Source organism: Gekko japonicus, unplaced genomic scaffold, assembly GCF_001447785.1.
Source record: "Gekko japonicus isolate JY-2015 unplaced genomic scaffold, Gekko_japonicus_V1.1 scaffold11, whole genome shotgun sequence".
NCBI classification, from domain to species: domain Eukaryota; kingdom Metazoa; phylum Chordata; class Lepidosauria; order Squamata; family Gekkonidae; genus Gekko; species Gekko japonicus.
In genome coordinates this window covers 1,555,157-1,567,892 of record NW_015166418.1, presented here as the reverse complement: position 1 = coordinate 1,567,892, position 12,736 = coordinate 1,555,157, and the positions used below count along the sequence as shown (strand labels likewise).

The following is a 12,736-nucleotide window of genomic DNA, read 5'->3' as shown; positions in this document are numbered from 1 at the left end:
TCTGTTTGACTAGCAGAAGGGATTAGCCTACTCTTGTTCCCTGCAGCAGTTGAGCCATTAATTTTTATTGTATCTGCACTTGTACCTCACCTTGCCTAACCTGGTCTTCTTATTTCCATCTGTATTGGGATTCTGCTGTACCTGATTCAGCAGCTGCCAACACATTGTATCAGCCACTTCAACTCTTGACAAGGGCAACGGAATAGTGAATTCTGTTTCTCACTGCTAAAAGTCCTTTGCCCATATCTTCCCCACCCTTCCCAGATCTACTCACATAGATTCACTTACATATTGTATACTTTTAGGACTACAGTATGGTCCCTGTGAGGAATCTTAAAAAACCCAGCTATTTTAAGGTAACAATTAGAAAAATTAAAAGTTACATTTTTGTATTAAATTGGGTACCAAGAAGGAAAAGCAATTCAAATAATATGTATCTTGTCAAAACACTGGATGCATCGTTTGCCTCACCCTGTTTTCTCTAAACTCTAGCACTTACTGATGGCCACAGCTGTAATAAGTTTAACAGCAAGGTCTGGGATTTCACACTGCATAAACAATGGTTCCAGAATGTAGCGTCCAAATGCCAGGGATATCACTGAGGTGGCAGCCGGGCTAACAACAGAGAAAAAGAAGGAAACTGTCATTTTACTAATGAACAGGAATACCATTTTATACATGTCTATATTAACTGCTAGCTACATCAAATATATTGCATGCAACAAATTACCTCATGGGCTTAATATACAAAATATACAAAAATATCAAACAGTTTGATAGCTTTATACAAAGCAGAAATCATAATAACTGGGAAATAACCTGTAAAAGAATATATAAAAATAAAAAACAGCAAAATGTCCAGCCAAACTAACAATTTATTGACGACAATTTTTCCCCTCTGTTTCTTCATTGGAAAGCAGAAGTAATGGCTGGCGTGATGCAGTACCATACGTCTGAGTCACCGGGTTGTTGGTTTTTTTAATCCCTTCATAATCTTGAGCCTTTCATGAGCCTCACTTCTATGTCTTTTACAGATAAAGTCACCAAGCCTTGAAACCAGGGGAAAGGTCTATTGTTTTGAGAGAAAATTAATTGTGCAAGTAGTTGCCGCAGAAAGAGAAAACAAATTACAGAAAAAGCACCATTCAAACAAGAAAGTAACTCCACCCTTAATAAGTACAATTCAGGATTGATACAACTCTTCACTTTAGGGTTTGTTTCCACACCCAGCCCCATTCCTTTCCACTCCTGCCACACTCCTGCTACTATCTGATCTTCCTTTACCTCCTATCTATTACTAGTCAAGCCCAGGTGAAACAACAGGTGAAAGAAAAAAATGAAACAAATACTAGTATTATATGGGATGGTGAAAGTAAGCTGTACCCTACACTTATTGGTCTGTGAGTGATACATTCCAGGTCTACAATTATTCCCAGCTTGTTTACATCCCTGTGCAAGCTGCACATTTTGTCCTCAATACTAGCAAATGCAATGCCAGTCATTGCTAAACCCCTGGAAGTTGCTGCAATATGGGAATGCTAAACATGGTTTGCCTGATTATTTGGAAAATCAAACTGTGATTTACATTGCAAATGATGCTCAGTACAAACCATGTATTTGTATACATGGTGGCCTGGAAACATACACCAAGATGAAACAGAGCCAAAAAAATGGTTCCTAGCAGCAAAGGACAAGTCTGAACTTGCTATGTTGGGGAGGTGGCTTTAGGGCATCTGTCAGACTAATAGTTTTTCCCCCATCCGAAACAAAGAGATATTTCCCTCGGCTTTGGAGCCCACAGGAAAGAAGATCTCCTCCCAGGTACAAAACCCTATCACCTGGCTCATCCCTTCCTGGTCAAATCATTCTAATCAATAGGCTATTCACATAACTGGGTAACCTTTTTTCTCCAGCAATCAGGGATCATCAGTGGATCATTAACTTCTCATATTCCTAGCCACATTCCAACAAAAACATTAACAGTTCCTGTTTGCACCAGGAAATTTATTCATCCACACAAATGCAAAGTATGACAATGTATTTGTCTTCTCCTGGGAATGCTACTCAGAGTTTCCCCTGCACATTGTTCTGGTCCCAGTTAATCCCTTCAGTACATTGTTTCAAGGGGCAAACACGTCACCATGCCCTGAGGTATCATTTTGCCCTATATCTGGACAAGCATTTCTCCATTGCAGTGTGTCTATCCTGGGCACCTATTCACAGGTCACCCCCAAATTCATTTGGCACCTTTCCATCTTCATGGCCCCTTCTCCATGGACGTCTGCACATCTGGAATGGCAATTATAACTCCCAAAAGCCTCCTATGAGTCCCACTCATCTCTGTATTTCCAGTACTTTTGTGTATGTTTTAGTTTTATTTCAGTATGTGTGCATTTTATTAGAATGTTTTCATTTAATAAAAACAACCCTTTTGGTTAAGCAACAGACTGGTTATTTGAGAGTTCTGTAATGGAAAGATCTCACTAGATTACCCCCCTCCTGCAAACCCTGGTCTCCTTGCTAATTCCCCAACTCTAATAGGAGACAATCCCACTTGTGGGATGACACAGACCATTTGGAGTAACAAAACCACTATATCTCAGTCTACCTCTGTCACAGTCAGTCATTAAACCCTGGTCCATTTGTGGGTAGGCATGATTGCCCGTATGAGCCTTCACCATCTTGCAGAGGCCACTCTGCCCTTTGACTTACTATGGAACTTGGGGAGATGAAACAATGAGTATAAATGGAGGAGAACTCAAAGGAAATACAACTCAACACAGGTTAGAACTCACCTTTGGGTGTATTTTATGGCAGTGGTGGCAAGGAAGCATTTATACTTCTTTGCCACCAGTGAATCTGTGTAAAGCATTCTAGCTGAGCTCTTCATCAAGCCCCCTGGTTATGGAAGATGCGGAGGCTAGCTGTGACTTGTTTGCTAAACATTTCACTGATAAAATTTCTTATATCCATGACAATACAGATGCCAGTAATTCTGTTGCTCAATCATAGGATGTTATCAGGGCTTGGACAAGCCACTATGGCTTTTAGATATTGTAGCCTGAGGAAGTGAATAAATGGCATAGAGCAGTGCTCAACCCTTCCCATCAAAGCTAACCGGTTATATCTTGCCAGTGGGGATGTGTTTGGGAGTACTGAATACTTGATTGAAAGGGGGCTAACGCCAATCACCTTGTGGGACGTGGCTGTGAAATCTCTCTGGAGAAACCACCTGTGGTCTTTAAATAACTATAATTCAGTAGCAAATATCCCTTGAGGGAGTGAGATACTCAAGTGTGTGATAACTGTGCAAGTTTTCTAGGATTAGGCAGATTATAAACCAGTTTTAATTAATTTCCAAATTGATTTTGGAACTGACATGGCTTTGGTTACCTTGATGCATGGATGACCTCTCTCTGATTCTCCTTGACTTCTTGGTGACTTTTGTTCCCATTTATCATGCCATTCTCCTGGACTGATTGGCCAAGATAGGTATAAAGGGAACCAGGTTCCAGTGTGGAGTATCATAAGGTTCCACCTTATCTCCCATGCATTTTGGAGCCCACAGAAGGAAAAGCACCCAGGATTGTGATTTGGAGTGTAAACCTAAGTAAAGGGTTAAGTAACCCCTCCCTACTTATTTGCCCAGAATTCCAGTCTCTTCAAACTGACTTCTTTAGATTCTGGGAATTCTCCCCAATGTTTATATAAATACTGAGGTATAACACAGGACAAACTTTTGTTGTAATTGATAGTGGAAATCAGAAATCCATTCACAGTTAATGCAGAGGAAGAGAGAGATTTTCAGTGAAAACCCTAAACATGTTTACTAAGGATTCTACTCAAGACTATCAGCGGGGCTGACTCCCAGGTAAGTGTTCTAAGGTGAAGTTAAATGGGCCTTAGAAAGCATTACTAACAACAAAGCTAGTGGAGGTGATGGTATTCCAGCTGAGCTATTCAAAGTCTTAAAAGATGATGCTGTTAAAGTGCTGCACTCAATTTGCCAGCAAATTTGGAAAATGCAACAGTGGCCACAGGATTGGAAAAGGTCAGTATACATTCCAATCCCAAAGAAAGGCAATGCCAAGGAATGTTCAAAATATTGCACAATTGCACTCATATCACACGCTAGCAAGTGATTGGTTTAGCATAGGAAAAGGAGTACGACAAGGATGTATATTGTCACCTTGCTTATTTAATATATATGCAGAGTGCATCATGCGAAATGCTGGCCTGGATGAATCACAAGTGGGAATTAAGATTGCTGGAGGAAAGATCAACAACCTCAGATATGCAGACGATACCACTCTAATGGCAGAAAGTGAAGAGGACCTAAAGAGCCTCTTGCTCAGGGTAAAAGAGGAGAGTGCAAAAGTGGACTTGAAGCTCAACATCAAAAAAACTAAGATCATGGCATCCGGCCCCATCACTCCTTGGCAAATAGAAGGGGAAGTCATGGAAGTAGTGACAGACTTCACGTTCCTGGGATCCCAGATCATCGCAGACTGTGACAGCAGCCATGAAATTAAAAGATGCCTGCTCGTTGGGATGAAAGCGATGGCGAACCTAAAAAGCATGATAAAAAGTAGAGACATCACCCTGCCAACAAAAGTCCGCATGGTCAAAGCAATGGTATTCCCAGTAGTCATGTATGGCTGCGAGAGTTGGACTATAAGGAAGGCCGAGCGCCGAAGAATAGATTCTTTTGAACTATGGTGCTGGAGAAGACTCTTGAGAGTCCCTTGGACTGCAAAAAGATCAAATCAGTCAATCCTAAAAGAAATCAACCCTGACTGTTCCCTGGAAGGCCAGATAATGAAACTGAAGCTCAAATACTTTGGCCACCAAATGAGAAGGGAGCACTCACTGGAGAAGACCCTGATGCTGGGAAAGATTGAAGGTCAAAGAAGACGGGGACGGCAAAGGATGAGATGGTTAGACAGTGTCATCGATGCAACGAACATGAAATTGAGCCAACTTCGGAGGACGGCGGAAGACAGGAGAGCCTGGCGGGAGATTGTCCATGGGGTCGCGAAGAGTCGGACTCGACTGTGCGACTGAACAACAACAATTAGACAACTATAGTACACCTCCCAAGTCATATGGCAATTTTCATGGCAGGAAAAGAGTTTGTCTTTCTTCTCATGCACTATTTGCATCTCCTGGACAGACCATGTTAGTGTTTGATAATTAATTTAGTGTTTTCAAAATACTGCTGGGAAAGTGACACATTTGAAATGTCAAGCTCATAGTGACTTAGCAGTATTCTTTTGTCTTCTTTTTTATCAAATCACTCAGTACTACGGCTTGTTACGTCTGTGCATGTAGCAATAAGATCAGCCCATATGAGCTGTCAAGACTGGGGGAGGGAGGAAATGAGGAAACAAGCTTGTTCCACTTGAGTGAATTATGTTCAGTAATATGAGACAATCAGACACAGAACCAAGATAAACAGATCGAGAGGCTAAATCCCGGGCATATCATTTGATTACCTAGCTGGCCACTTAAGCTACATTTGTTTACTTAGCACAAATGTATGAAGTAATTCACACAACTGGACACTGTGTGATTGTTCACTGCAGGAGATTACCGGTGTAAATTGTACTTGACAAGATTGCTCCTGGTCAGCTAAGACTCCATCTAAAAATGTTATATCTCGGAGGGGGGGGGAGTGCTGCTGAACCAGTTTAGCCTGGTCTTCTCCTTTTCCACACAGGGAATATAATAGTAGAAGAAGCATAATATCTCCCAATTGTAGAGGGCAACCAAATGAATATAATACAGATTTCCACATTATACTGAAAGACACTGCAAAGGAAGTTTTGCATTTGTTCAAGAAGGGCCCAAATGAACAGACTCTGTGAGACCTCTGACAGTCACCATCTTCTTTCATTTCTTTTAGGGTACTGTCCCAAAACTCAGTCTACCCACCTGCAACCACCTATAGAGCTCCATGGGTCTATTGTACCAACCCACTAACTGAGTCAAAATATAAATCAGTTTTGAATTTTGAAATGTTACTTATGGAGCCTGGAGAGGGTGAGGTTTCAGGAGGTGTGGGATTTCGGACAGTGTACAAAGCCATAGACTCCACCCTCCAAACCAACTATTCCCTTCTGGGGAACCATCATTGCCAATCTCCAGGTGAGGACTGGAGATCACTCAAAATTACAACTGTCCTTTAGGTAGCAGAGATCAGTTCCTCTGGAGAAAATGGTGGACTCAGTGTCATTATACCCTGCTGAGGTCGCCACAGCAAATTAACACTGAGTGTCCAAGGCCGGGGCACCCACCCAGAGCCTCTTTCTAGAGGCCGTTGTATTTATTTCCACAACGGGCCTTTTTCCTAGTAAATACAATAAAACATAGATGCTTCAACAGAGCATCTTTCTGAGTCCCCATCATATATACAGAACCAGTTTGTATAAAACATTTCCCTAGAGCCAAACACATTACGGTTGAGGATAGGGTCATCAGTATGATCCTACAACCCTCCACATATTCATCCTATACATATTCTAAATATATCACAATGGCTATACTAGCATACTAGCCCTGCATGTATCTACCATGATTCTTGAGTCTGTATGCACAGGCTAATACAGCATTGTGCCTGTTCCTAGAAAAAAGTGGACCTTGCTTCAGCCACACATGTTTTAATTACAACCAAATTAGATTACTGTAACCTGATGAAAGTGGTGCTGCCTTTGAAACTTCAGTTGTTACAGAATTACTAATTTGTTTCTGGGCTCAATTAAAAGTGCTTATATTGACCCTAAAGTCCTAAATGGAGCCGTATCCATCTATAACAACCATTTTGAGTTCAGAGATCAGTGAACAGCATCTTCCTAGTGAAACCAGCTTTGTTCAACCTGAGTGGCACTAAGGAGTGCACCATTAGGACTGTACTCCTCAGTGCCACTCATCCAATTAGAATTCCTAGGGTAGAGCTAATGGATCCCAGCAACCAATAACATGTTTTCTGAATGCCTGGACTGCAAGGAGAGGGAATCAGTCAATCCTCAAAGAAATCACCCCTGACTGTTCCCTGGAAGGCCAGATACTGAAGCTGAAGCTCAAATACTTTGGCCACCAAATGAGAAGGGAGCACTCACTGGAGAAGACCCTGATGCTGGGTAAGATTGAAGGTCAAAGAAGACGGGGACGGCAAAGGATGGGATGGTTAGACAGTGTTATCAATGCAATAAACATGAAATTAAGGAAACTCCGGAGCTCGACAGAAGACAGGAGGGCCTGACATGATGTGGTCCATGGGGTCACGAAGAGTCGGACTTGACTGTGCGAATGAACAACAACAAACTGAATAGCATTCTGCTCTGAAAGACAGGTGACTATGGCAATTCTCAGTCCTGCTCTTTGAAAGATCATTTCTGTCCTTCTTCTCCTTAGTCTTAATTTATTTATTCCCTGCCTTTCTCCTTAATAGGGACCCAAAGCAGCTTATATCATTCTCCTCTCCTCTGTTTTATCCTCACAATAACCCTGTGATGTAACTTAGCCTGAAATTGTATGACTGGCCCAAGGTCACCCAGCAAGCTTCCATGGCAGAAGGGGGATTTGAACCTGAGTCTCCCAGACTCTAGTTTGATAAACATTTAAATTCTACACACAATGTCCCATTCCTAGAAAACTGAGAGGGTTCACTTTTCACATTAGCTAGGTGGGTATGAAAGAGCTTTCCCTCTGTTCTTGAGGATCCCGCAGGTGGACCTCCTAAAGTACCAATGTGAACCCCCAGGGGACCATTGACCCCAGATTGAGAAACACAGAGCCAAACTACATGTGATGATGGCCATGAGTCCAACCTGTGACCACCAACACCATTTTAGAAGCAAATTTAGCCATTTAAAAATTGCTGTGAGGTTCCAGTCCTATTACGGCTCATGGCAGGGTGGCAACAAATGATCTTGTTTCCTCCCTCTGAGCCGTGCTGAAACAGCCCCCCCCATGGGTTGGAGCCATGTCTGTCATAATATGTAGTTATAAATTATTTTGCATCACCAACAATCAAAATATTTTTGGAGGCAGCTAGGAGGAGCACGGGTTAAGAGACAAAGCACATTTAACTATGTCCACATACCTGCTATGTAAAAATGTTCTTTGCCTTTGTGCACTAGCAGTAAGATACAAAATGTAAACAAAGTTTACTTACCGTATGATGAGGAGCTCCACCCAGACTCTTACAAATGCAGGCAATGGGCCAAAGGCTTCCAGGATGTATGTATAGTGCCCTCCAGATTTCTTAATACTTGTTCCCAGTTCAGCATAACAGAGAGCACCTTCAAAAACATAGGTCATGTTTTTTTAAAAAGCAGATCAACTGTTTACCAAAAACCACTCTAATATATAGTTTTAAAATGGTCTCCTATTTGTTCTCAATAAACATTGTTTTCAAATATATTATGCTTTCTTCAGACCACTAACAAGTGTCCGCAAAAGTATTGTTCAGGATTTATTGTTATAAAAAGTTAAGGGATCTTATTGCAGACATCCCAAGTAAAGCCCAGTTTGGTCCTCAGATTTTTCTTGACCAAGAGCTTTCAGAAGGTGATCTTGGGACATGGCGGTTCATTATTTCCAAATACATTCAGCCACAGAGTCCTGAAGAGATCAGAAGCAGTAAGAGCAGTGGAACTGGTACCTTCTGTTTTAACAGGTTTAGGTTTGCACAAGACCAGAATATGCCAGATACCAGTTTTATCCAAAGATGGATGAAAATCTATATCAGTTACTTTTCATACTGGCACCCTCTTCCTTCAGATATTGACTAAACACAGGTAAATTGGCTGAAGGTATCCAGGTCTGCCTCTCTTCCCCCCCCCCCCAATTAACTGAGAACATGTAGTCTTAACGTTTGTTCAGTACTGACTGTATTTGGCACTGGATAAAGGAATTCCATTTGAATATTAATCCACAAATGATTAATAGCATCATGTCTGAATATAAATCTAAATATTATGTGGACTAGGGAAGCACAGCACTGAGGGGCTCACCTTCCTCAAATCTATAACACTGGTGTGCTGCTGAGTATCGTTTTTGAGGATGCCAACAAGAGCTCATGCTTTTATCAGGATAAAATGTTATCTAAAAGATACTGGTGATACGGTAGGAAATGAGAGTTCATCTCTCAATGATAAGGAGTTTGCCAAAGTGAAAACCAGGACTTCAGCCATTGCATTAGTTTCCTGTTGGAGTAAAGAAACACTCCAGTGAGCTAATTTTCACCTCTATTACCACTGGAATACATATACCTACATGCATATACCTAACATTTCTCTTAATCCTGAATGCACATCTATTTATCTATTATTCTTGTGAAAGCCAGAATGCATGATAATAATTTGTCTGAGAAAGATAGCAACCCTATATGAAAATTTTCCTCTTAAATTAACACTGCTTACCCTTATATAGAGGCCTTGGCTCAGTGGTAGAATGTCTACTTGGAATGCAGAAGGTCCCAGGTTCAATCTCTGGCATCTCCAGTCAAAAAGAATTAAGCAGAGGGTGACATGATTCCCTGAGGCCCTGGAGAGCTGCTGTCAGTCAGAGTAAACAGTACTGACCTTGCAGGATCAATGGTCTGATTTTGTATGAGGCTTGTGTAGAAGAATTATGTGTAAGCGTTACACAGCTATTTGTTTTTTATTTTAAAATTCTGTTATTAGAATTCTCTCTGCAAAGTCCATGGGGGAGACAAATGGAAGGTGGCAACGTTTCAAGGCAGCAGCAATACTATTGTAGTCAAAAATGTTCAGAGAGCATTAAGAAGACCTTTATGGGACAAATCTTTCTAACAGATTTTAGAACAAGCTATAAATGTTACAAAGTCCAAAAGCTATAAATGTTACAAATTCCAGAGCAGTGTATGTTTTCTGTTACTTCAGTCAATTAAAATGTAGCATAGATACAAATAAATTCTATCTTCTGCCTATAAAAATGTTATTGGTTTTGAGGCTAATCCCTAAAACGTCCCTCTAGACTCTTGTTGGAGCAATAACAATATGTTCAGCTTCTGAGGAAAATCTCTTTTGACTTGGTTCAACTGTATGTTTAGTAAGGGTGGATGAAGCCTTTTCTATGAAGTTCGAAGTGTGCAAGTTTACGCAGGCAAACATTCACGTGTTTGAAGTGGATATTTGACACTCGCTCACAGCACCCACAGTTCCTAATACCAGAAAATAAGTAGTCTGGGCTGATCATGATGCCAGTAGTCATGCGGGCCTTCGGCTTCCTTCAGATTAACTTATTAAAGTAGTCAAGGGACTCATTGTTTGGTATGACTGGTCTGAATGTAATTCTTTGTATTCTTTATGTTGATATATGGGGAAACCTGGTTTTTTTCTTTAAAGAAGCACAGTAATGTCAATTCTAAAACAGCCAGGCCAACTAGTAATAATGACTCTTAAGGCCTAATCTGAGAGCTCCACAACCTCCTTCACATGTCAGGATTCAATGCTGGAACTACCAACATAACAGTATTTCTGAGCATACATAAAGTATCCTGTTTTCACTAGTGAGTGAACTATATATTAAGGCACCATATTCTAAAGCATTAGTCTGTTGCAGCAATACAACCAGAAGACTGGCAGCACCTTAAATGCTAACAGATTGTGTCATAAACTTTCATGGACTAGAGCATGCGTCAAGAGGAGAGGCTTATGGGTCAGCATGCACAAGTTCCAGGCAGACCAGAACCTTTTCAATGGCCTTTTAACAATGTAAATTTTCTCACACCACTCCTGCCTTCTTTCCAGCAAACCATTCAGTAGAAGTTTACTCCATTTCATTTATCCAGTGGGAAACTGGGTCAGTCCAGGTACACATTTCACAGGTGTTCAGACTGAGTGGTTCCTCTCCCCAGCTGCCAATGCTCTGTGAGCATGCTGTAACTTGTTCAGAGCAGAAAGCCAACACAAATGGCAAGCTTTACGGTGCGATAAAGGAAACTCCTCTCTCCAGCTACTTCAGGGAATCATAAGCAATCCCATTTGAACTGTTCAGCAGAGTTTTGCATGACAACCTGTACAGTTTACAGCACCTGCCAAGCAGCAGAACAGCCTCCCAAATTCTGGAGCACTATTAGTCCAGTGTCTGCAACCAGGCTTTTGACATCCGGTATCAAACATTTTAAAATCTGCTAGCTGCCTCCAAGGATCAATTATAAACTTTTGCAAACTTACCAAAGAGTGAAAGGATGCCGCAGACAGTCCAGACAGTCAAGGACATTCCCACACTGCCTGTGTTCTCAAGTATTCCTTTGGGAGAGATGAATATTCCTGCTCCAATGATGGTGCCAATTATAATAGATACCCCTCTCAGAAAAGTGATTTTCTTCTTCAGGACCACTTTGTCTCCCTGCACTGCTTTGGTGTTGCACACAGAGACCAACCTGCCATTTGATTGTTCCTCCAGGTAGCTGCCATTAGAGATTGTCGGCACAGTCGTTTTCCTAAACATGCTTCAGCACTGCCAACTCACTCAAGACAAAAGGATTTTTAAAAACTCTCCAACAGGCACTTCAGGTATTCCGTTCCTCTCTGTGCCTCCGTGTAGCTAATTGCTTTTACACACACACACACACATACACACACACAAACTCACTGCCTCTAGCCTTTCAACCCACTTGTGCCAACAGGTAGAAAACTCTTCAGGTGTCCTGGACTTTTTTTCCTTTGCTGCTATCTAAATGCTCCTCAGGAACACCTGCTCTTTCACACGGCTACCTTGGTGTCGTTCTGTCATTGGAAGCCAGCTAGCTTCCGCGTGGACTTGTATATAAGCTCCTGTCATACCAAGTTATTCTTGCTGAATGATGATGCAAATTCTCCAGGTTTGCATCAGCCATAGAAAAGAGGCTGTAGCATTACTCAGCACTTTTGCTGTTCACAGTAACAGGATGTTGAGCAACTAACCTGAGCTCCTTAGAACGAACAAAGGGAATCCTAACCAATCCTTAGTTCGCGAGTTACTATGGGCACACTTCCAAATATTTGCTGACTCCTAGTGAGAAACAAATATCTGTTTTCAAACACAGCACTACATCGCTTGTAAAGGGAAGAAAACAAGGAGAATGTTTCATTTTTTGGTTCCTTTCCAAATGTTTTATCCCAACTATTAAAAGCTAATAGAGGTGATAGGCAGTCATTTTTGTTTGATCTAATTCAACATTTTATATCAAGACCACATACATTTACATAAGCAAGTGCATGCCAACCTTTTTGCTACCCCATGTTGCCTAGCAACACAGCCGAATCAGACAAATGGAGCCTGCCTTGCTCCTATAATTTGGAAGTCCTCATATGTATTTTGGTGCTTGCATGTCTTTTTAATGGATCCCTCAGTGATGAAAATGCTATTTTCAGTCATAATGAAATCACTGTACCTTGTACCCCTACTTCTTGTAAAAATGACCCGAGGATAGTGTCACTGAATGCAGGAGAGGTGGGATTTCAATTACAGATTGTTCTTAAACAGATTGATTGATTGATAAGTTCATGCATTCTCATTGCTTTGATTTTGCTGCTGCTTCAGCTGAGTGAAAGTGTGAAAAAGTAAACATGGCACAATAAGGAGTGCCATGGTGCCCGCCAACACCTTTCCTAGTGCCCACCAATGGCTTTTTCAAAGTGGGTGAGGCTAGGTTGGGCCTTTGCCCATCAGGCCTTCTGATTGGCTGTGAAGATTAATAGGCATTGTGTTAAACAGAGCTTCT

At 41.4% G+C, this 12,736-nt stretch overlaps 1 protein-coding gene across 1 annotated transcript in view; it reads right to left on the bottom strand.

Annotated features, from left to right (window-relative positions):
• SLC7A11 (solute carrier family 7 (anionic amino acid transporter light chain, xc- system), member 11) overlaps window positions 1-11,481 on the bottom strand; it is an 82,651-nt gene extending 71,170 nt beyond the window's left edge. The window contains exons 1-3 of the mRNA XM_015411578.1: window positions 11,205-11,481; window positions 8,177-8,303; window positions 500-615 (exon numbers count right to left, since the gene is read on the bottom strand). Of these exons, the coding sequence (XP_015267064.1) occupies window positions 500-615; window positions 8,177-8,303; window positions 11,205-11,481 (520 nt within the window). The remainder of the gene's footprint in view (window positions 1-499; window positions 616-8,176; window positions 8,304-11,204) is intronic.
• Between the last annotated feature and the right edge of the window lie 1,255 nt (window positions 11,482-12,736).